A 25,532-nucleotide genomic window follows, 5' to 3' on the forward strand; every position below is an offset into this window, starting at 1 on the left:
ATACCAAAACAAACACGTTTTGTTGTTTAAAAACAACCATGAATTAACTTCCATGTTGTTTCCTAAAGATGTTGCTTTGTTCAAAAGTATTCGTATGTTACACTTTTCCATATTATCTTTAAAATCTATTTCTGCTAAGTCCGCTTAAGATTATTTGCAACATTCCTTGAACGGTCTTGATCTGAATTATTCATAAAAAAGATTGCAGTCTTTGAATCTAAAAGCCTGAACAACAAGTATGGTATGTAGGTTACATACGTTGAACTTTACTAACCCATGTGTGAAAATACACTACCGTTCAAAAGTTAGGGGTCAGTAAGATGTTGTAATGTTTTTAAAAGAAGTAGGGTAGAGTGGGGGAAAACGCCCCCCTGGGGTAAAAGGCCCCCCCCCTGTTTTTCCCAAAATAACCACTAAAAGTGTTCAAGATACATTTTTACTGTTGCTATGCACTACGTTGATAACGGGGATATACAAATCTCTATGGAGAAGCTGACACCAGCGACATATTTGAAGAGAAGAGGATTACATAGTAAATGCTATAATTTTCAGATATTTGTAAACAAGTGTTTAAGAGAATATTGTTCTGCAGGATATCACAGTGTATGATAGATGAATAGTGAAGTCTGTAGTTTGAGATCATATGCTATTTATAAGGAATATAATTATATTTAAAAAAAAAAGTTTTTTTTTTTTTTAAAGTCATAGCTTGTGGGGTAAAACGCCCCCTACGCTACGGGGTAAAACGCCCCCCTGGGGGCATAGTTTCTCTCTATCATAATTACTATAATAAAATATTTCTGTCTATCAAATCCTTTGTTTTACACTTAATGCAGTATAACTAGGTGGTAAAATCAAAATATTTGAACAAAACATGAAAAAATTACCTCAAGTGAGCATTAACTAGCTAGCTTGCTAGCAAAGTTAGCTCACTGATGGAAGGTAGTTAAATTTGGCTATTTTGGACATTGCTGAAATAAATATTAATATATATACATGTTGATACATTACTTGCCTTTTACTTTTAGAGATTAAAAACTATTGTCTGTTAATTTTGCTGTTGATCTATGAAGCAAACTGGTTCGTAAGAAAGGGGGCATTTTACCCCACCTTGGGGGGCGTTTTACCCCACCGCTGGGGCAAAACGCCCCCTTTGTACAAAAATATTTTTCAGTGAAAATACTAATTAATTATGAAGGCTGAGCAATTTTAATATTTGGTGAATAACTCCTTGCCATTGTCACTCAAAACCGGGATGGCAATTCTAGTCACATTTATGTTTTGTTTAACTGTAATGTCACATTTTCCTTAAGGGGGGCGTTTTCCCCCACTCTACCCTATCTTCTGCTCACAAGGCTGCATTTATTTGATAAAAAAAAACACAGTAATATTGTGAAATATTATGAAAATTTAAAATGACTGTTTTCTATTTTAATATATTTTAAACTGTAATTTATTCCTGTGATCAAAGCTGAATTTTCAGTCTTCAGTGTCACATGACGGCATTCTTTTGAACTTTCTATATTCATCAAAGAATTAAAAAAAAAAAAAAAATTTACACAACTGTTTTCAACATTGATAATAATAATGAATGTTTCTTGAGCATCAAATCATCATATTAGAATGATTTCTGAAGGATCATGTGACACTGAAGACTGGTAAATGATGCTGAAAATTCAGCTGTGATCACAGGAATAAATTACAGTTTAAAATATATTAAAATAGAAAACAGTCATTTTAAATTGTCATAATATTTCTAAATATTACTTTTTTTTTTTTAATCAAATAAATGCAGCCTTGGTGTAGTTGGTGAGCAGAAGATACTTCTTTTAAAAACATAAAAAAACTTACTGACCCCAAACTTTTGAACGGTAGTGTACATATTTACATTTTTCCTTTTTATTGATTTATTTAGTCTTTTTTAAATTTTCTTTTATATTATTATTATTTATTGATGCTTTGTATTATTTATTAATTTATTGATGCTCCACACTCCATCTCAGAAGGTGGCAGAAATGCACAATACATTTGCTTGCCAACCGCCAATAAATCGAAAGAAGAAGACAACCGCCTGCACAGTTAGCGGCGCTGTTTCGTTTAGTCTCTCACAGACTCTCTACAATGAAGAAAAACTCATTGACGTCTTGTATTAATATGATATAAACAGATTGTGATATCTATAATATTATTTATTCAGACGTTCTAAACAGGTGAGTGATAATGCAGTAAAGGGTAAAAACAGAGTGTCTCTTTCGGTGGGACTGATCAAAGACAAAAGCATCGTGAGCTAAGTTGATCGTAGAGACCTTTGATGACAGTAGTTATATATGGTCTACTTAGGCTGATGGCTATGTTTTTGGGAAACGTAGCCCTGAACAGTTAACACGAGCCTGATACTAGTAAATCTTAACCTTACTGTCACCAATATCTCTATCGTTAATGATTTTCAGTTTCTAAAACGTAATGAAATAACAACATGATTGCAATTAAAAGCTCAAAGATGTAATCCAGTACATCACAGACATGGACTGTGTGCCAAAACCTAGTGAGATGTCTACCTATACTATACATAATTTTTGGGCATATGCATTCTAATCTCAAACCCCAAAATACTGTTTAGTTCATCAGCTCACTATATTTTGAGGCAGAGTTAATATGCTTTATGTACTGAATGTTATGTGCTGTATACACTGATGTTTCTCTGCAGGTTAGAATGAGTGCTGAAGCTGCAGACCGGGAGGCGGTGACTGGCAGTCGGCCCTGCACCCCACCACAGACCTCCTGGTTTGAGTTTCTGCTTGATCCATCATTACTGGAGCAGCACTTACAGGGCCCTCATCCAGGTATCTTATACGCTAAAAAACGGACCATGGAGTTGCTTGCTTGTAAATGAATTAGCATTTCAGACTATATACTTATACTTAAGGGTTAGTTCACCCACAAATGAAAATTCTGTCATTGATAACTCACCCTCATGTTGTTCCAAACCCATAAGACTTTTGTTCATCTTTGAAAAAAAAAAAAAATATATATATATTTTTTAATGAAATCTGAGAGCTTTCTGTCCCTCTATAGACATCTATGCAACTGAAACTTTGACGCTTCAAAAAGTTAAGAAAGAGATCGTAAAATTGTATTCATTTACAGATTGAATTTAGGCTTTTGTTCACATAAAAACATTGATCAGCAAATATTAACAGAAGCTCAACCAGACCTGCTTGATGCTCGATAACAAACCTTATTTGTTCTTGCTGAAGCTCAAAAGTGCTGCATAACACTAGAATGATCCTCATTGGTTCTTGCTGAAGCTCCAAAGTGCTGCATAACACGAGAATGATCCTCATTGGTTCTTGCTGAAGCTCAAAAGTGCTGCGTTACACGAGAATCAACCTCAATGGTTCTTGCATGTCAAGCGAACATGCTTGAGCTTCCGTTGGTTTACTGCAACTGATGTGTTGATGAATGTTCATGTGTATAAAAGCCTAAATTCAATGTTCATCATATCGTATAAAGCGATTGAGTCTCTTCAGAAATTTTTCTGAAAAAGACAAAGAAATCCTCTAACGTTGTTCGAAGGAGATTGCATATTATTAGGACTTCACTGTAGTAAAAAAAGTGCACTGTATGTCACACTGTATGGTCAGCATGTTAACTTGTCTTCATGTCTGCTAATGCTTAATGTTTCAGCTGATGTCAAATTAGTTTTAAGCCCCTCCCCTGCAACTGTATGTCATATACAGTCAATTTTCACCATCCAAATCTATTCTGCATTGAAAAAAATCAAGTCCTGCCTTTAAGTTATTGAATGTGCTGTTTTACTTGGATACATCGTGTCAAAATACAGAAGTAAAATTAGCTGCAAATGCTCTTTTATGTTGACAGTTTCCACAGGTCCTCATGTCAACAAAGAAAAAAGTTCAGATAACCTTAGTTTCCTAAGATAAGATTTAGAATTGAATTGTGTATGTTTTCCACAGATCCATCTCCTGTTCAGCTCATCATTCAGTTTCTTGAGCAAGCCTCCAAACCATCTGTGAATGAGCAGAACCAGGTCCAGCCACCAGTGGACAACCGGAGGAACCGCACACTGAAGCTAATGGCACTTAAGGTTGCCGCCCACCTGAGATGGGACCTGAACATACTAGAGAAAGGGTGAGTGCAGATAAAATGTTTGATTTAGTGTTGATTATTTTTTTTTTTTTTTTTGGAGGTTTATAGCAAGTTTACAAATTTAGAACAGCCACCCACAAAGCAGTCCTTGGCCATTGTGACAGTGATTTCCACTTACATTTTCTTAAAGGGTCATATGATACTTTTGTGTGTAATGTATCTGTTTGTGTGTGTATAAGATCTGCAAAGTTACTTCTCCAGACCTGCCAAAAAGTCTTTATCGAAGTCCAGATATTACTTGATATTACTGTATGTAAAGCTATACATGCAGAAAGAAGACTGCTTCAGTGAATTGTAGTGTTGTCACCATGTCGAGGACACTGTCTGTGTTTCGATGCAAAAGCAAAACCTCTTTGTTTGGCTTTGCGAAAATGGATGAACTTAGAAACCAGTGGTTCTCTTACGAGAGGTTCTCTCGTATTGCGTAAGTTGCTTACGCTACGGGTAAAGTCATCTTTTCTCGAGATATGAAGCCAAAAAATTATCCTTAATTTTTATAATCTTGTCAACGCAGTGCAGCAGCAGGCAGACCTAGAGCAGGCTATCTAGCGTGCTCATTGGCTGCCCTGCGGCAACTGCAGCAGCCTACCACTGAGCCTTGCGTGACGTCACGCCTAATGGGGTCGCTTGGCGCCCTCACGCGTCACAGCCCGCCAGAAGGGGCGTGGTTCGCCCGAGGGACTGGTTTATCTCTCTCGATCTGAAAGATGCATATTTACAGATCCAGATTATACCCCGTCACAGGCCATTCTTGAGATTCGCCGTCGACGGTCAGGTATATCAATACACCGTCCTGCCGTTCGGCCTGTCTTTAGCACCCCGTACATTCACGAAGTGCATGGACGCGGCCCTCGCTCCCCTGAGAAGACGGAGAAGAAGGATGCGGATATTGAACTATCTGGACGACTGGCTGATACTGGCGCAGTCAGAGACAGAGCTCATGTCTCACAGAACAGCGCTCCTCAGCCATCTGGAAAGCCTGGGTCTCTCGGTCAACTGGACCAAGAGCTCATTACTGCCCAGTCAGTCAATTTCCTTTCTGGGAATAGAACTGGACTCGGTGGCTATGACGGCTAGATTGTCAACGCAGCGCGCGCGCCGCATTCGACATCTCGCCGCGTCTTTCCACACAGGCAGCCGGGTCCCGCTGAGAACATTTCAGAGAATGTTGGGCCATATGGCCTCAGCTGCAGCTGTGCTCCAGCTGGGCTTACTGCGCATTCGCCCGCTACAACGCTGGCTGAAAGCGCGAGTGCCTCACCGAGCCTGGACTGCCGGCGGCTCGCCAATCAGTGTGAATCAGGGCTGTGTTTCAGCCCTGCAGCCCTGGCTGGCGGCCGAATGGTACCACACGGGGGTGACAATGGGAGTTGTCTCGCACCAAAAAGTTGTCTCGACAGATGCCTCCAACCTAGGTTGGGGGGCTCTTTTCGAGGGCAGACCGGTCTATGGCCTCTGGTCAGACCAGGAGAATCGCCTTCACATAAACTGTCTAGAGATGCTGGCGGTCGAGAATGCGCTGAAGCACTTCCTCCCATACCTGCGGGATCACCATGTACTAGTCCGCACGGACAATACGTCAGTGGTGTCCTACGTGAACCGTCAGGGCGGTGTCAGATCCAAAATTCTCTGCTCCCTGGCGGAACGCCTCCTCGTTTGGGCTCAGCACTCACTGCGCTCGCTGAGAGCCGCGCATGTGCCCGGTCACCTGAACGATGGTCCAGACAGACTGTCCAGAGAACAATGTTCCCCCGGGGGAATGGTCTTGCATCCCCAGACAGTCCAGTTATTGTGGCGCCTTTTCGGCAAAGCGAAAGTCGACCTTTTTGCGTCAAAAGACAACGCTCACTGCCCAAGGTTCTTTTCAAAGAACGAGGATGCGCTGGCCCAAACCTGGCCCAGCGGCCCGCTGTATGCTTTCCCCCCGGTCTCACTGTTGCCACAGGTCATCGGGAGAATCAGGGAAGCGCGCCACTCTGTGCTCCTCATAGCCCCGCACTGGGAGAATCAAACGTGGTTCCCGGAGTTAATGCGGCTGGCAGACACAGCCCCATGGCCGATCCCGGTGAGGAGAGACCTTCTCTCTCAAGCCCGCGGCTCGATCTGACATCCTCATCCAGAGCGCTGGTCTCTGCATGCATGGATAATCAACGAATACCCGTTGACCTGCCAAAAGGGGTTGGGAACACGATCACACAGTCTAGAGCTCCCTCTACGAGACGGCTCTACGCGTCGAAATGGTCTGTGTTCGATAAGTGGTGCACCACCAAAGATTTGGACCCACATACGTGTGGGGTCTCGCGGGTGCTTTGCTTCCTTCAAGAGCTGTTGGACATGGGCAGGTCCCCCTCCACGCTCAAAGTGTATGTTGCGGCCATTTCAGCGTTCGCCGACTCTGCGCATGGCCGCGCATTAGGAAGGAACGAGTTCATCATCCGCTTCCTTAGAGGAGCCAGGAGGATGAATCCCCCGCGGCCCCCGTCGGTTCCTATTTGGGATCTTTCCCTGGTCCTAGAGGCCTTGAAAGCGCATCCCTTTGAACCGATAGAAACTGTGGATTTCAAATATCTCACGCTCAAAACCGTTTTTCTGATAGCTCTGTCATCAGTCAAACGTGTGGGTGACCTACACGCGTTATCAGTTAACGCCGCGTGCCTCGAGTTCTGACCTAATGACTCGAAAGTCATTCTCAAACCGAGGCACAGTTATGTCCCCAAAGTGATGGGCACTCCCTTCAGAGCGCAAGTCATTTCTCTCTCAGCTTTGCCGGCATCCGGCAGCGAGGTCGATAATAACCTCCTCTGCCCTGTCAGAGCACTGAGAAATTACATCACGCGCTCCGCCGCTGTCAGGCGCTCGGAGCAGCTTTTCGTTTCGTTTGGTGGGCGCACCAAGGGTCTCGCCGCCTCGAAACACAGTCTGTCCAGTTGGATAGTGGACGCTATTGCGGCTGCTTACGCATCTAAAAACCTGCACTGCCCCTTGGGCATCAGAGCTCACTCCACTAGAGGCATGAGCTGTGTCTGAAATCGCTCCCTATCCACTATATAGTGCACTATTTAGGGTGTCGGCCATTTTGTAGTGGTGTCCGAATTCTGAGTGAACGACATCATTCCCTACATTCGTTCACTACTTTTACCCACAATCCTCTCTGAATTCGAGTGTACATCCGATGTACACTTGCTGAGACACTATTTCCCACAATTTCCCACAATAGAGCGCGAATGAAAAATAAACAAAAATGTCACCATGGCAACGGCGCACGCGAGATAGAAAACAATCATTTATAAGACCAGACGCCTGGTTATTTATTTATATATATACCGTTATATCTATATTTGAATAAACAAATGTGCTGTGTAGTGTTTTGTTCTCTTTTATTTTCACATATAAATGTAAAATTAAAAAGTAAATAAATATGATAAGCAAGTGTTTTTATTATCTTTTTTTTTATCAAATAACGCAATACGTGAAAAATACATACATACAATTGTTACATACAATTCATACAGCCAAAAAAGGAAATATTAAAGATGGATAGGTAATGTTTATGACGAAATTGTCCGAGCTCTCTGGCGCGTGATAATTCGCTAATTCGCTAATCCGAATTCGCTCACTCATTTTCGTTCACTCTTTGCTGATGTAGTGCACTCAACTGCCATTCACTATGTAGGGATTAGTGAATGAGTGAACGAGTGAGCGGTTTCAGACACAGCTATGGCCTCGTCGTGGGCTTGGTCCACCGAGATTTCCATTCATGACATTTGTACGGCGGCGGGCTGGGCCTCCCCTTCTACATTTGTTAGGTTTTACAACCTGGAAGTTCCCGCCCTGCAGGCTAAACTTTTATCAGTCTAAGTCGCGCGTATGCCCGGCCCACATTCTCGTGCGCAGGCTACTGCTGTTCAATTTAGCTCTCCTGGTTGAGCTGCACTATAAAGGGTTGTGTCAGTTTCAGTACAGACCGGCTGGGCCGCTCTGCACTCCCTACTGTGTGCTTATGTACATGCGCTAGCCATTCTGTTGGCCGCCCGGCTCCCACTTATCGTGTTCCCTGGGCTTTCCCTGGGACTCATTCAGTGGATGCTGGGCGCGCACGGCGTTGACAAGGGTGTTCCCGTAGCGTAAGCAACTTACGCAATACGAGAGAACCTCTCGTAAGAGAACGTAATCGGTTACCTAACGTAACCTCTGTTCTCTCTAGAAGAGGGAACGAGTATTGCGTAACCTGCCGTGCTCGCGCCACGAGCTCATTCGCTTCATTGACGAAAACCAGTGAACCAGCCTCCGAGCCTTCCTTTTATACGCTTAACCACGCCCCTTCTGGCGGGCTGTGACGCGTGAGGACGCCAAGCGCCCCCATTAGGCATGACGTCACGCCAGGCTCAGTGGTAGGCTGCTGCAGTTGCCGTAGGGCAGCCAATGAGCACGCTAGATAGCCTGCTCTAGGTCTGCCTGCTGCTGCACTGCGTTGACAAGATTATAAAAATTAAGGATAATTTTTTTTTAAGGAAAATAACATATCTCGAGAAAAGATGACTTTACCCGTAGCGTAAGCAACTTACGCAATACTCGTTCCCTCTTCTAGAGAGAACAGAGGTTACGTTAGGTAACCGATTACGTTAAGATTTATTTATATCTCTGTTCCTGAGCAGTACAACCCAAAAGTTAGCTTGTGTACAGTGCATTTTACGCAGCTGCTGCACATTTTCTCTTAATTAGAAATATACACTTCAGTATGTTTTTTTAACTGAATTTTATGTTGTCACTTCAGGACATAAAGTTGTTACAGTGAAGAAGACAAACTAAACTGTTATAACGTAAGAGAGGTACAAAATAAAAACTTACCAACTTATCAAATGTTCTGCTGAAGTTATGCTTGCAAAGTTGTTTCTGAGCGATCTGCTTGATCATCCGCATTTTCAGAATCTTACTCTGGCTCAAACTGATACGGTAATACAGACGATATCATTACTTTGTGTTTACAGTTGCTTTTAAAGTCTTGGAAGCTGAAGATTGTGATTGTAAAGAGCCGTTACATTTCTTACACACGCTTGAGGTTTTTGACCAATCACGACCCACTGGGCCAGCTGGCCAATCAGAGCACTCTGGACTTTTCGAAGGAGAGACTTTGGGTGCTTCTCAATTCTTATTTGTATATCCTCCTTTCCTTCCTCGCTTCCATTCCCCAGAGGAATTGAATCAAGTGAAATTATACTGTATATCCTCACTCCCTTTAGCGTCACTTCAAAGCGTTGCCATGTAATGAGGACTCTACACCGCTGTATTTAGCTTTCACGTTGGGATTCTTGAACATTAGAGATAATTATTTATATTGTAATAGTTTCAACCTCCACAAAATAACACAATTTTCTATTTTTTTTTATATTAACAGTTTATTATTATTATTGAATTATTCCCAGTTATTAACTGCTTTTTATTTGTTGTATAGTATTACAGTTTGTTTAATTTTCTTTAATTTTATTGTGTTTTGATATAATTCTGAAACTGTCCCACTACAGTTGTTGTAATTTGACATACACCACAGTGAAGCAGTTCGAAATGTTAATGTGTTGCATATTAACCCCTGCTGGCATTAACTACAAATATACTGTGTAATCAACACATCAAAACGAATGAACTTCAGGCCTACATTAAAGTTATTCTCTATTATCTATTAACCAATACAAGATGCATTAATTTAAAAATTAAAAGCAATAAGCCATTAAAATCAAGAGATGTAAATAAGTGTAATTTGCTGAAAAGTGCACTTTATACATTGAAATTAAAGGCACTGTCAAACTTATAACCCACATTTACAAATACTTCATGCTTAATACTCTGTGTGCTTGTATTTTCTGCCATGGTTAGCACTTGGTGCAGATGTGAAGGGGGAGGAGAATCTATACGTACGTCACGTTTAGTTGATAAAACACTTCCGCAGAGATACACCTGTGTATCCTCGCTCATGACTCCTCAGGATGTCTCCTCGCTGTGCAATTAGAGATTTGAGATGTCCTATAAGATGGCTGAGCTCAATCGGTTTCCGGGTCATAGGATGGAGGACGGAGGAGCGAGGAAACGAGGAGGGATATTGAGAAGCACTCTTTGTAGAGTCAGAGTCAGAGTCAGAATCAGAATCAGAGTGTTTCAGACAGACAGTATGTGAAAAATTAGTTTTTTGAACATTAAAGGAGACATATCATGCTTTTAAATTGTTCCTTTTTACATATAAATCATACATTTGTAGTCTATATAAAGCGGAACTGCAATGCTTGGGTCTGAATTCCTCATTATTATAGCTCCACAAGCCCCCTTTTTACCCCTTTTCTGATGTGCGTCTCAGAGCAACCCGTTTTGGTGCGGCCTCTTTAAAAAACATTGAGACACTTCATACCCCGCCCCCTCTCCAGGTTGCAGAGGTTCAACTCCACCCCGTTCGGCCATTTTTGTAGTCTGATAGCAGAGATAGGATTACTAGCGGCACAGAAACTTTTTATTCACACGTTATTAACAAAATGTCAACAACGGAAGACTTGTCCAGCCAGCCTTACATGTTCGAGCCAGAGTCGGAGCCGGAGCGAGATAAAAATGTAGACGACGAACCTGTAGAACAACGTCTTCATATGGATGTATCGCAATGGTATGTTACTGTATTTACACATGAAACTTTGGTCTTCCGACCTTTTACCACCGTGTTTGATTTATTTTGATTAATATGTGCGAGGGAGAGCGAGCAAGACAGCGTCTTTTGGAGACGGTGAAGTCATGTTTACACCATAGGGCTCCGAGAGATAGAGAGAGCGCCCGCGCGACCGGGTCTCTCTCTCTCTCTCTCTCTCTCTCTCTCTCTCTCTCTCTCTCTCTCTCTCTCTCTCTCTCTCTCTCTCTCTCTCTCTCTGCTCGTTCTTTCAGTCAAACATGCGCCACAAGCGCGGCAGTTCATCTACATTAGACGGTGTAATGAAGCGTGTGGGTTACTACATCCAACAACCGAACATTTTAACTTACCCTCTCGTAACTTCTGCATCCAGCTTGGACTACAAAATTGCAGCGATAAATAATAATGGCGGATTGCTCTAAGTGTTGGGCCGGAAGTCAATGTCCTTATTTGGCAGTTCCACTGCAAATACTGTGACGTATTAGTTCGCAAAACGTCATAGATAACAGAAAAATCTGAACCGGTTGAAAAATATGACCAAAACAGAATATAAAGATATCAACGAAGCACCTGAAGAGAATAATTTCATCTTTTCTGTACTTCTAAACACTCCAAATATACAACAAAATGCATTTAAGGGCTAAAAAAGTGCATTTAGCATGATATGTCCCCTTTAAAGCATGTTAACATTCTATTACACCCAATAAATAATATAAATACTTTTAAAATAGCATCATATGACCCCTTTAAGAAAATGTAAAGATTGTGTTGGACATTGATATCAAATGGTAAAAAAAATAAAGTGTCTTGTTTTGTCTTTCTGTTTTTGAATCACAGTTTGACCATCCCTGTACTCAATATGTTATTGAATGAGCTTCTGTGTGTCAGTCGTGTTCCTCCTGGAGTTAAACATGTGGATCTGGACTTGTCCACCCTGCCGCCCACCACAGCTATGGCTGTGCTCATCTACAACAGATGGTCAGTGTGGTGTTCATTTTTATGTTACAGCTTAGGTAGGGTTAGGTAACTATTTATATTGTATGGCATTATACATGTATATATTATGCATGTAATGGCTGCGTTCCTTGGAGGTCGCATTTATCGGCCATAAACATCATTGAGGCTGCTTATTTTCAGAAAAGTTACCATTACATTCCAAAGTGAAGGAGAAATGACAGTAATTTACGTTTTAAGAGAGCATGCATCACAATAGTAAAGTTTATAATGGTTGTTTTTCTGACATTTTCCATGATGAATGCACAGCCTTTGAAATGAAACAGCTTACAGTGAGGAAAATGAGTATTTGAACACCCTGCTATTTTGCAAGTTCTCCCACTTGGAAATCATGGAGGGGGCTGAAATTGTCATCGTAGGTGCATGTCCACTGTGAGAGACATAATCTAAAAAAAAAAAATCCAGAAATCACAATATATGATTTTTTAACTATTTATTTGTATGATACAGCTCCAAATAAGTATTTGAACACCTGTCTATCAGCTAGAATTCTGACCCTCAAAGACCTGTTAGTCTGCCTTTAAAATGTCCACCTCCACTCCATTTATTATCCTAAATTAGATGCACCTGTTTGAGGTCGTTAGCTGCATAAAGACACCTGTCCACCCCATACAATCAGTAAGAATCCAACTACTAACATGGCCAAGACCAAAGAGCTGTCCAAAGACACTAGAGACAAAATTGTACACCTCCACAAGGCTGGAAAGGGCTACGGGGAAATTGCCAAGCAGCTTGGTGAAAAAAGGTCCACTGTTGGAGCAATCATTAGAAAATGGAAGAAGCTAAACATGACTGTCAATCTCCCTCGGACTGGGGCTCCATGCAAGATCTCACCTCGTGGGGTCTCAATGATCCTAAGAAAGGTGAGAAATGAGCCCAGAACTACACAGGAGGAGCTGGTCAATGACCTGAAAAGAGCTGGGACCACCGTTTCCAAGGTTACTGTTGGTAATACACTAAGACATCATGGTTTGAAATCATGCATGGCACGGAAGGTTCCCCTGCTTAAACCAGCACATGTCAAGGCCCGTCTGACCATTTGGATGATCCAGAGGAGTCATGAGAGAAAGTCATGTGGTCAGATGAGACCAAAATATAACTTTTTGGTCATAATTCCACTAAACGTGTTTGGAGGAAGAAGAATGATGAGTACCATCCCAAGAACACCATCCCTACTGTGAAGCATGGGGGTGGTAGCATCATGCTTTGGGGGTGTTTTTCTGCACATGGGACTGGGCGACTGCACTGTATTAAGGAGAGGATGACCGGGGCCATGTATTGCGAGACTTTGGGGAACAACCTCCTTCCCTCAGTTAGAGCATTGAAGATGGGTCGAGGCTGGGTCTTCCAACATGACAATGACCCGAAGCACACAGCCAGGATAACCAAGGAGTGGCTCTGTAAGAAGCATATCAAGGTTCTGGCGTGGCCTAGCCAGTCTCCAGACCTAAACCCAATAGAGAATCTTTGGAGGGAGCTCAAACTCTGTGTTTCTCAGCGACAGCCCAGAAACCTGACTGATCTAGAGAAGATCTGTGTGGAGGAGTGGGCCAAAATCCCTCCTGCAGTGTGTGCAAACCTGGTGAAAACTACAGGAAACGTTTGACCTCTGTAATTGCAAACAAAGGCTACTGTACCAAATATTAACATGGATTTTCTCAGGTGTTCAAATACTTATTTGCAGCTGTATCATACAAATAAATAGTTAAAAAAATCATACATTGTTATTTCTGGATTTTTTTTTTTTTTGATTATGTCTCTCACAGTGGACATGCACCTACGATGACAATTTCAGACCCCTCCATGATTTCTAAGTGGGAGAACTTGCAAAATAGCAGGGTGTTCAAATACTTATTTTCCTCACTGTATATTTATAGTTCCTATATGTTACTCTTAGCAATAAGTCAGTAATGAACATTATATTAAATATAGCTGCAAGCAGCAATTACCGGGGCCAAGCAGAATAAGACAAGACATGCCAACATTGCTGAAAGTGTCAGATCAACTGCAACAATCAGCAATTAAAGACATTTAAAGAAGATTTTAGGCGAAATGCCTGAAAAATCATATAAACAGTAATTAAAAATATGATTTAATGGATTATCACTTTTGACCAATAGGTGGCGCAGTCACAAAACTGATGTGATGTGGTCAGAGTGAAGTGACAATAAGACATACAAAGTTTGGTGTCAATATGTCAAGGCATTGCAGAGATAAAGCCTGAATAGTCCTTTTGGCATCATGCCTCAACTTTACTGCTGCGGTATACGAAAATGGTTTCGTCAATCAACACGAAATCCATAACTTTTAGTCGGCACGGTCTGGAGATGATACGATTCGATTTTGGTGAAAATCGGACAAACGGTCTAGGAGGAGTTCGAAAAAGTAGGTTTTGACTGAAAATCAAGATGGCGGACAGGAAGTTCGGCCAAATATGGCAAACTTGGTATCTATGTTCTCAGCGTGACCAGAGCCCGTCTACGGAGAGCCTTGGCACTCCCTATTCAGCCCCATTGTATTGATTTTGGTTGCAGTTCCATTAGAATTCCACTGGGGGTGATCGCGAGCGAGTGCAGACTGAATGGGAGTCAATGGGGCTAGACGGCTAAATGTGTCTCTTTCACCCGATTGCCGTTGAGAAATCTCAGATTTTATTGTAGACTTTGCAAGTTCAACATGGGTTATAGGTCGAAAGTTGAATGAACGAGTACTTATTTCTTTTCGATTTCTTACAGGTTGAGTTGTTGTTGCCCATAACACGCTAGCATTCTGCTAATGACGTCAGCATTCTAACGTCATTGACATTTTAAAAGACTTTTTAAACCAAATAAGTGGCTCTAAAAAATCTAACACCCAGCAATGTGTAATTTCTTTGCATCTCCTTTCGAATACAACATTCAAATTACTAGACAAAAAATTATATCCTGAGAAAAGTGGATTTTGAGGGTTTTTCGCCATAGACCTCCATTCATTCTGCACTCGCTCGCGAGCGCCCCCGCATGGACAGAGACGTGTTACTGCAACCAATCCAGAACCCGGAAGTAAGCAGAGAGTGCCAATTCTCTTCCTATTAGACATTCTCTGGCGTGACCTAGGGAATCTATTAAGACCAGTGGCATTTCAATAGGCAGATTTATTCAAAGGTTATTAGCCTTTTTGGAAATGTTGTTATAACTTTTGACCACAAGGTGGCGCTGTTTCGAAACTTCTCACGCTCCTTCAGGGCATCGTGCTGATGACCCATACCATGTTTCGTAACAATCCATTCATGCGTTCTTAAAATACAGCATTTTAGCACAAAATTCAAAATGGCCGACAGCCAAAATGGCCGATATGGTAAAATTGGATATCAGTCGACTCAGCATGTTGGCCTGAATCTAACGAGACCAATTTGATGATTTTTGGGCAAACTATTCAGAAGTTATAAGCAAAAATAGCCATTTTTCATATCTCCGGACCAGTAGGTGGTGCTGCGCCGAAACGCAGCATGTAGCCTCAGGTCATGCTTGTGATGACATGTGCCAAGTTTGGTCTGAATCCAATAAAGCGTTGCGGAGATACAGCCTTACGTCTGTTTTCGCAAGCGCTACGTAAAATTTGTTTGTGGGTTTTTTCGAAAATTGCTAAGCGAATCAACTTGAATTCCATAACTTTTTGTCGGCATGGTCTGTAGATGATCTGGTTCAATTTTCGTGAAAATCGGAGCAACGGCCTAGGAGGAGTTCGAAAAAGTAGATTTTTCGAAAAATTCAAAATGGCGGACAAATTTCCATGACGGAAAATGACGTCATAGGGTGCAATCGAATCGTCTTGAGCTAGGGAATCAGAAGAAATTGGAATTTTCAAAAGTTATTAGCATAAACATGAGTGCAAATTTGGACAGCTGGTGGCGCTAGAGGGAATGAGTTGGAGACTCCAAATTTGCTATGGTGACTGTTCAGTCTGTCCTCTATCAGTGTGCCAAATTTCATAACTTTCCCGCAAGCGGTTCTATGGGCTGCCATAGACTCCCAGAGCGGAAGAAGAAGAAGAATTATTTTTGGTACGCCAACAGATACAATAGGTGCCTACGCACATTCTGTGCTTGGCCCCTAATTATTAACAGGTCAGTAATGTATAGTCAGAAATCAATATTAATTTATAAAAAAGAAACTAGGGGTGTGCAATATCACGATTTTTGAGCATGGAAGATTAAAATGTCTCCATGATCTGCTTTTGAAGAAATATCGTAGTATCGTGCTATAGATTCTATCGGTTGCAGTTCTGGTGCCTCCATCTCATCTCAACAGCTGATATAGTACAATATATTTGTTATATAATACGTATATACAATATTTTTGCGTATATAATACGCTTTCCATAGTACAAAGCGACTTACATTCACATCACATGTTAACGCAAAGGTAGAGTTACACTCACGGGAAACTGCAATTCAAATTCATTATTTGCATGTGCTTTAAAGCCTTGCCGGTTAAACATTTAATTCATGTGCTGATGCACTGTTTTAACATGCTTTTCTGAGCGCATCCACTGGCAAACAGCGCCTGATTACTGGACTAAGTTCGAGTCATATTGCGCCAATACTCTCAAACACACACAAGGTTTACATAGACACTTTTGGTTATGTCTAAAGTGTAAGCAAAAGTAAACGTTTGAGAGAAAATCGGATGCGTGTCTGTATATTACTTGCATGCAGGTCTTAAAGTGACAGTTGCTTAATAGTAAACATGCTATTCATAGGGGTAGTTAACCCAAAAATGAAAATTGTCTTTATTTACTCACTCTAATGTTGTTCCAAACCTGTATTAATTTCTTTGTTGTGCTAAACACAAAAAAGATATTTTGAAGAATGTGGGTACCCAAACAGGTGCTGGTCCCCAGTGACTTCCATAGTATATTTTATTCCTACTATGGCAGTCATTGGGGACCAGCAACTGTTTGGTTACCCACATTCTTCAAAATAACTTTTATTTTCAACAGAAGAAAGAAACTCATTTGGATTTAAAACAGCTTGAGGGAGTATGTGATGACAGAATTTTCGTTTTTGGGGGAACTATCCCTTTAATGTTAATAAAACAACAAAAAACAAAGAGAATATCACTCACTGCCCTTGACTGAAGAACTTTAATACAGTAGTTTTAATAAGAATCAATGTATAATTTATACAGTGAAGTCTCTAGTGTTTTATTTATTTGTTCATTCAATTTCTTACTTGAATGCTGCTGTTAAATACACCTAGATGAAAAAATAAAGCACTGTATATTATGCTGTGTACATGTAATGTGTGTTTTTGTTCTTATTTTTCAATAACAAAGATAAAATAATGGTAAAGATTTTTTATCTTTGCCACTTTGGCCTATATGTCTGCCATTGTTATTTATTTTATATTTTGTTACCTTGTAAGGCTTTGTTTTTAAAATAGGGAAATTAGTTTGGCTGTTAATGCTCAGTCACTTGCAAAATAGTAAAAACCAACATGGAAAAGAATCGTGATAAAAATCGTGAATCGTGATTTTTCCTGAAAGAAAAGAAAAGTGATATGATATTTTTGCCATATCGCCCACCCCTAATTGAAACTTTTGACAAGTAATTTCCGTTTAGTCCTTTCTAGATTAAAAGCGGCCATCTAGATGAGAAGTTTAAATTCTAAGCACCTGCATCCTCAGCAAGCTGCATATTTTAGCCGCGTCTTTTTTGTTTACACATATGACGTAACCATGCAAAGACTAATGACTAGTGACTGACATTTCTGCCGAAATCAGACCCAACAAATAATGTTTAAACTTTTTTTTTTTTTTACCTTGTGCATCAAGGTAAGGTAGAGAGAGACTTTTGAAGACTGATTACTTATGTACTTACTTATGTACTTGTGGTCTTATGTACTTACCAAAAAAAAAGTTACATATTACAGCTTTAATTTTATAAAATTATTATGCGGTGTTACCATTTTTTCTTCTACAGTATATTGTTTTTTTGTTTAAACTGTAATGTGCAGCTGGACCCGTCTTCAGCTGGACCCGTATTTCTAATCAAAGTCAGTATGTGATGCTTCTCTCTAGCCTTCTAATATAAATCAGTACTACATGTATGAACAGTTGAAACATTTATATTATGTAATGTTATATTATATTATAATGCAAATTTGTTAAGCTTAAGTGTTTTACACTAATTGATTTCCGATGAAAATAAAGTAGTACAGAAGAAAGTCAGCCTTAAGCTGATGCTGTGTTAAAACTAACTTTAGCTGGAAAATAACTTTATTAAAGAACCGCTATAAAGCCAAAACAATCTTACGTTAAATTATACATTTATCTCTGTAAAGCTGCTTTGAGACAATCTACATTGTTAAAAGCGCTATATAAATGAAAATGACTTGACTTGACTTGACTGTGTTGATGTTGTAATATGAACTTTCTCAATAGGGCCATTCGTACCATTGTGTTGAGCAGCTTTCCTGAGAAACAGACCAAACCTGGACCACATCAGCTGAATATGTAAGGAAGGAATGACAGGGGTGGCAGTTTTTGTGTTGTGTTCTGTTGAATTTGTTCTAATTTTGTTGTGTGTCCTCTAGGATGAATCTGGTCCAGCAGGAAAAGGAACTCACAGAGAACATACTGAGTGTGGTATGACTGAAACTTGCTTGTAGCTGTCTGCAGTGTTTTTATATACTGATATCTCTTTGCTCTTACTCTGGGTAATAAAAGAAGACGTTCACACAGGATGTGTTACTAATACAGCACCAATATAACAGCAATATTTAGTGCAACAGATTAACAGCAAAGGAAACGTGGCGACTTCCATTTGTTTGCATAGACAAACATAGGGTTCATACGGTCATGAAAAACCTGGAAAGGTCATGGAATTTTAAAATGGCAATTTCCAGGCCTGGAAAAGTTTTGGAAAAGTCATGGAAATTAGTTTAAAAATATTTATATAATAGACTATATGTTTAAGTGATAATATTGGTTGAACAAACTACAATACTTAACGTTCAATCAATCCATTTCGACTGCGCCATTTCTATCAGGTTTCGTTTTACAGCGTTGAGCATTATAACCAATCAAACATGTTTCCATTGAGCTTGAGTGTGATGGCCAATCACAGGCGTTAAGATTAGTCATCGCTGAAACGAAGAGTTTTGTTCAAGTGCTCGTGCTCTCTGATATAATTCTGACTGAAACTTGCAAATTCTCCCTTCATAAAACAACAAAATGCAGATTTGTTGTAAGAGATTAATGTTGCAGTGTTGTCAGCTTCCGGGATTTTAACGGGAGTGTTTGTGAAAGTGCCTAAACTCGCACTAGACCCAAGTTATGGACAGCCTCACGATCATTCCTGGCACTGTGTATCTTTAGCACGAGTTCATGCTTTTATTTGGCGTGCTCTTTATACACAAAAGTAATCTTTTACTTTCATCTGGTACGCAAAACTTACTCTCTGGGTAGAATTGTTTGGGTGTGTATGTGCGTATCATATGTACTCTAAAAAAAGTGCGTATTGGATGCTTGTAAAAGGTCATTTATGCGTATAAAGGGCACGCAAAATGAAAGCTTGGACTCGTGCTATAGATACGCAGTACCAGGAGATTGGGCTCGATTGGTCACATTCTCTGCTCCCTTTCTGTATACAGTTTATTCCAGTTAATATCATTTATTCATCATGCTTATAAGATTGTGTAGTCTGCATTTTCTAATGCATAAAAAGCATTACATTAATTCATAAATTGTTAGATCGTTTTATCTGTGTAGCCAGAATATGACGTGCAGTTTCCCCAAACACAAAAACATTTTTATGTGTTCTATTAATCTATGTTAATAATCAGTAGGCCTATTACAATATCAAGAGCATTAAATTACAATAATGGCCCTGTAATGAGTTCCTGTTAACTTTATAATTGAGTAACATTAAAAAGTCTTTGTAAATAAACATTTATGCTATTTCAAATGCAGCTTCTGTTCCACCTTTGCAGTGTAAAGATGGCTTTTGTTAATGATACGATTTTATTGGTAGGCCCTAACAGTCTATATAGTATTCTGATTGATTTAAGTAATTGGTTAAATTTAAGTATTTGACATAAAAGACAACACAGGTAATCATAACAATTGCACTTATGTAAAAGAAAATGCCCTTGGAAATCAATTGCAAGGAGAAGTTAATGGAAAAGTTAATTTCTGCCCCTGGCATGGGGTAACGTCTGGCAGTTACAGTTTGTACTTAGGTGTAAATTGCAGAAATGAAAAAATAAACTTGACTGTTTTGGGGTAATTCAAATAGGGACGTTATCTTGTTGATGATTGATGGTTATCCAATGAGATTAATGGTAAATAGGAGGCAAATCTGTATTAAAATCTTCTTAGTTACCAAATTTTGTATTCCAAAAGTTGGTCTCTGGAATTGCCACCTTGTAAAGTTACTGGACACACACTTTTATTCACTTCAGATTGTTACCTCCCATTGATGTATGTTAATCTGTTGTGACAGTGGAGTTCTGAGGGTCTATTTTATCTAATTGTCTCACTGGTGTGTCAGTGTTATTCAAATAAGTGTTTATTTTGTATTAACCCACATAGCTTGTTGTTAATTAGTTAAGATATGCTGTAATTTGAAATTTGATCAAATTTGACGTTACACAGACGTTTCATGGAACATAGACCATGGAACATGGTCATGAATATTTGCCTCAAAAGTCATGGAAAAGCCATGGAAATTTATTTGTAGAAATGTGTACGAACTAGAGATGCACCGATTACAATTTTCTTGGCCGATTCCGATTTCCGATTTTACATTGAGTTTGACCTGCCGATACCGATTTTAGCCGATACCGATTTTAACCGATTCCGATTTAATTTTTTCGAACCACTTTACAGCACACACAAATATTTATTTTCTATCTTGTCTTTAATAGAACATTTTGCATAGAACATAGAAATTTTTTTGAACAGATAATCGCTATAAAATGGAACTATATAAATTACTCCTGGTGTGGGAAATTAAAAGTTAATTAAAATTAAACTAAAAGAAAGCTTATCCTATATATTCTGACTAGTTTACTCATTTAAAAAAAAAAAAAAAGATAAAACACCATATAGTATTTTTTACCCAAACTGAAAAATAAAAACAAGTTTAAATGGGTAAATTTTCTATAAATATTATTTTCTGACATAGTCTACTCTAGTTCTTGTTAAAACACACATGCAAATTCTGTGCATTTTGGGCACTTTTTGTGTGAAATAATACTTATTTTGTCCATCAAAAGTGTGCTTTCACTTTAATTGAGCGTGAGCAGCAGCAAAAATAGACTCGCCGCCGAAACCCGCACTTCACTGCTGCTCACGCGACGCTCCTGCTTGCTCAAGCGCTGCTCCTGCTCGTGGTGTGAATGCACTCATTGATTAACATGCACGGCGAAAAAAATACGCGCTGCTCATGCGCCGCTCACGCTTGCGGTGTGAAACGGCCGTAATTCACAAAGTTTCCTATTGCGTTCTGTTTGCATGTGTGATGCTGATGTTGCGCGATGTTAATCATGCCGGGTGCATTTGACCGGCATAAAATCGGCATATGTCAGACTAACCGGCCGGTCGCATGGCCGCATTCACCTGCAACATGGCCGATCACGTGAAAATCGGCCAATTCCGGTCACCAGCCGATCAATCGGTGCATCTCTAGTACGAACCCTGCCACAATAAAGCAATAGCAGACAGTAGCGAGAATGCATTGTGTATTCTTCAAAATGCCACTTTCTTTCTCAAAGAAAGCTCATCATAGCCCTGTCACTTGTTTAACGCTCTGCTTTTCAGCTCAGAGAACAGGCCACAGACTCTATCATGGTGTTAGAAAGAGCCCTGAACATTAAAAAAGACTTCTACATCCACACTCTTCGTACCCTTGACCTGCTAGCTGCTGATCCCAGTACAGCCAATGGAGAGACTGAGTCCTCCACCGCAGGACTGCACATTAGCGCTGATCACCTGCACTGTCAGGTGTGTCCTACAGAGAATATAAAGGTTCCCATTCATCATGTATAGATATGTTCTGTTATTAAAAGTGAACAATGTTCATATCTGTCTGACAGGTGCATTACGATTTAGGAGGCATTTACTTTCAGCAAGGCTGTTCTGAGACTTTAGTGTATGAGAAAGCCAGAGAACACTTCAGAATGGCACGAGAACTTTTCACAAAGGTGAGACATAATCAAATTACCCAAAAAGGAAGATGCTGTCATTATTTAATCAGGTTCATGACATATCTGAAATGCATTCAAGATTGTACTAATCTGTTGAGGTAATCAACACACATTTCTGAATCATGACTTTCTTTATTCATTTTGTTGTGTCTGATGGCAGCTGGATTTCTCTGCAACTCTCTGTTGTTTGGATGAGCAGCGGTTGGCTGGATACTGGAGCGCCTGCAGAACTCTGACCGGAACCTCAGACCCCAACGAGAGCCAACACACCCCGTATGGCCAGATCAGCGGCTTCATGAGGATCCACAATTATGGGGTCAGCAAGAACTCTCAATGCAGTGTGCCATTAAATATCTTGAGATGAACAGAGTACCATGGTACTCTTATTGATTAAAAACCCTTAAAGGGATACTTCACCTCTGGAAAGATGAATGTGTATTTAAATTGGGTCATTTATGTAGTAGAAATGTGAAATTATTTTTGAATTTGGAGCCTTCTAGAATGAGAAAAGCCAGAAAATGTATTTTTGGCTCATGTCGATGAAAGACAACAACTCCCAGAATGCACTTGCTTCGCTGCCCTAGGAGGCCACTCCCAAGCCACACCTACCGGTTAGAGAGCAGTTAAACAACAAAGCTAAGCTACTAGTGAGTCTCCGTGACAAAAACCCTTTCTTATACTGTCTATGCAAAAACCCTGTCTACCCCGGGTTTTTGAGATCGCACAAAATGAGATTCGGCTTTTGCGTTCTACAGTCGCCATTCATCATGTTTACTGTGGCGAGCAGGACGAGGCTAGGGCCACGGGAGAACGACGCGAGGCCGGTGGCGTGATTACTGATGCAGATGCCCCACCGGTCTCGTATCTCTCACGGAGGAGCGGGTGTTTTCTTAGCAATGGTAAAATGCACATCAACCAATCACTTGTTTAGCATTCATGTAAACACTACATTCAGATTCACCAATCAGATTGATTGAAACAAAAGGTGTGCGTGTAAACAATGAATGGCGACCGCAGAAAGCAAAAGCTGAATCCCGGACATTTTGGACGATCTCGACGGCCGGACATGTCCGGGAAAAAGAGGATGGTAACCCCTACTACTCAGCTTTCTCCACAGAATAAGAACCCGTTAGCTTAGCTTCCAAAGAAAGATGGCTGACACTATATGTACATTCTGTGAGTGAGATCCCACCCTCTATGGGCGGGTTGAAAACATGCGGAACAGCCCCTACTACTGGCTGTAGTCTCTAGCCTCTGGCCTCTGGCCAAAAAATCCTCCGATGACGCAAAATGACGATTTTTGCGTCATCGGAGGATTTTTTCCAGACAAAAAAAAATACATAAATCTCTTGTCTCAGGGGGATATGAGGGAGGAAAACATGGTAATTCGAAAATACTACAGGTTTTCTACTGATACAAAGCTTAATGCTAAATCCTGAAGTATCCCTTTAATGATCACATGACAAAAGTTAAAACCAGGGTTGTGGACTTGAGTCGCCATGACTCAAGACTTGACTTGAGTCCCAAATGTGATGACTTGTGACTTGAGTCGACATAATCAAAAGAATGTTGCTAAATTGTGGGACGTGTTTGATAATTAAAAGCACAATAATCCATGCATGAGACGCTGTTTCCAACTTCAAGGCAGCTTTCTGTGTGTATGGACCACAACTAGACAAGCAAATTATACTTTAGGTTTTGTGTACGATCAAATCCACACAAAAATATGTAAAAATGGCCGGCTTGAAGAGTATTCACTTAAACACAGTTTGGCGTAAATATTTGGGAGAAAATATGTATATTGATAGATCTGCATTCGGTCTTAAACTCGCAGCAGCAGTCAAGTGAATCAAACAACAAAGGCAAAGAGAAAATTACTCACAGCTCTTCAATGAATAACTTTAGATTTAATAATAGATTAATTAAAGATTTAATTAATAAATCTATTAATTTATACTGTGAAAAAGAATGACATTAAGACATGATTCTATTATATTATATTGTGCACGTATAGATAGGCTACCTCGTCTCGGTAACAGTTTTTTTTTTCTTTCGACTGCACGACTATCTGAGGTAGCATTCAGGTGCAGTTGTGTGCACAGCACGATGGATCGGCAACAGGGGTTTCACATTGCATGACTTTACAGTAAGAAGAATCACAGACAACTCTGTCTGGTCTGCAAACTACGTTTCACAACCAAACACACACAGAAGTGAACGCTTCGTCGATTCTCTCAGATCGCGTCTTTGATAATGTCATAATACACAAGCGGAAGCAAGGATGCAAGTTACTCTTTATTAAGTTGGTCAAAAGACACAAACACAGTTCAGAATCATGGGTGGGCTGGTGGCGCAGGGACAAGATGATCAGCGTGCTGGTGAAGAGTGGTGACAGTGAACCCAGTGCAGGTGAACATCCAGACGAGACGAAATCCACGAAGACACCGAACAGGAACTCGAACCAGAAACAGGACTGCAGATGGGCACACGATGAACACACACTGAGGACACCAAACAACGATCTGACAAAGAGAGGAGAGTGCGATGAGTCTTTATAGGTGAGTGAATTGGCAGCAGCTGGTGCGGGGAATGAGATCAGCTGGCGCGCTGATCAGCTGGAACGAGCAGTAACGCCCACTCACACAGAACAACAAATACACGAGACACGAAGAAAACTGTGAATTCATGAACCGTGACAGTACCCCCCCTCCTAGGAACGCCTCCTGGCGTCCCCAGACTCCCTTACCTGTCGATTGTAATCATCAATAAGGGAGTGATCCAGGCTGTCTCTAGCAGGCACCCAACTTCTCTCCTCCGGACCGTAACCTTCCCAGTCCACCAAGTACTGGACTCCGCGTCCCCTCTGCCTTGAGTCCAGAATACGATCAACCGAATAAGTGGGTTCCCCTTCTACGAGTCGCGGCGGTGGGGGAACCGGGGCTGGCGGATTAATGCGGGAATAAAACACGGGTTTGATTTTGGATACATGAAAAACGGGATGAATTCTCCTGTACACTGGAGGAAGATTGAGGCGGACTGCCACCGGACTAATGATCTTGGTGACAGTGAACGGGCCAATGAATTTGGGAGCAAGCTTATTAGATACGGAGTGGAGAGGAATGTTCTTGGTAGAAAGCCACACTTTGGAACCGACGACGTATACGGGAGGTCTAGACCGGTGGCGATCGGCCTTGGCCTTGGTGCGCGCTCCCACTTGGAGTAGAGTCTCGTGGGCTCTAGTCCAAGTGCGATGACACCTCTGGACGAAAGCGTGAGCGGAGGAGACCGCGACTTCGGATTCCAGGCTAGGAAAAATTGGTGGCTGGTAACCTAGACTACACTCAAATGGAGATAGGCCCGTAGATGACACTGGTAACGAATTGTGGGCGTACTCCACCATTGACAGTTGTTGGCTCCATGAGGAAGGATTCTTGGAGACCAGACATCGCAACGTTCTCTCCAAATCTTGGTTGGCTCTCTCAGTTTAACCATTGCTCT

At 40.8% G+C, this 25,532-nt stretch overlaps 1 protein-coding gene across 1 annotated transcript in view; it reads left to right on the forward strand.

The window, feature by feature from the left end:
* The first annotated feature begins 2,073 nt into the window (after positions 1-2,073).
* ints8 (integrator complex subunit 8) overlaps positions 2,074-25,532 on the forward strand; it is a 69,599-nt gene continuing 46,140 nt past the window's right edge. The window contains exons 1-9 of the mRNA XM_084422811.1: positions 2,074-2,210; positions 2,708-2,843; positions 3,978-4,152; positions 11,669-11,809; positions 18,268-18,339; positions 18,420-18,471; positions 21,649-21,831; positions 21,924-22,031; positions 22,195-22,350. Of these exons, the coding sequence (XP_084278937.1) occupies positions 2,714-2,843; positions 3,978-4,152; positions 11,669-11,809; positions 18,268-18,339; positions 18,420-18,471; positions 21,649-21,831; positions 21,924-22,031; positions 22,195-22,350 (1,017 nt within the window). The 5' untranslated portion in view covers positions 2,074-2,210; positions 2,708-2,713. The remainder of the gene's footprint in view (positions 2,211-2,707; positions 2,844-3,977; positions 4,153-11,668; positions 11,810-18,267; positions 18,340-18,419; positions 18,472-21,648; positions 21,832-21,923; positions 22,032-22,194; positions 22,351-25,532) is intronic.

The sequence above is a fragment of the Rutilus rutilus genome (assembly GCF_951802725.1).
Source record: "Rutilus rutilus genome assembly, chromosome: 11".
In the NCBI taxonomy this organism is placed as follows: Eukaryota; Metazoa; Chordata; class Actinopteri; order Cypriniformes; family Leuciscidae; genus Rutilus; species Rutilus rutilus.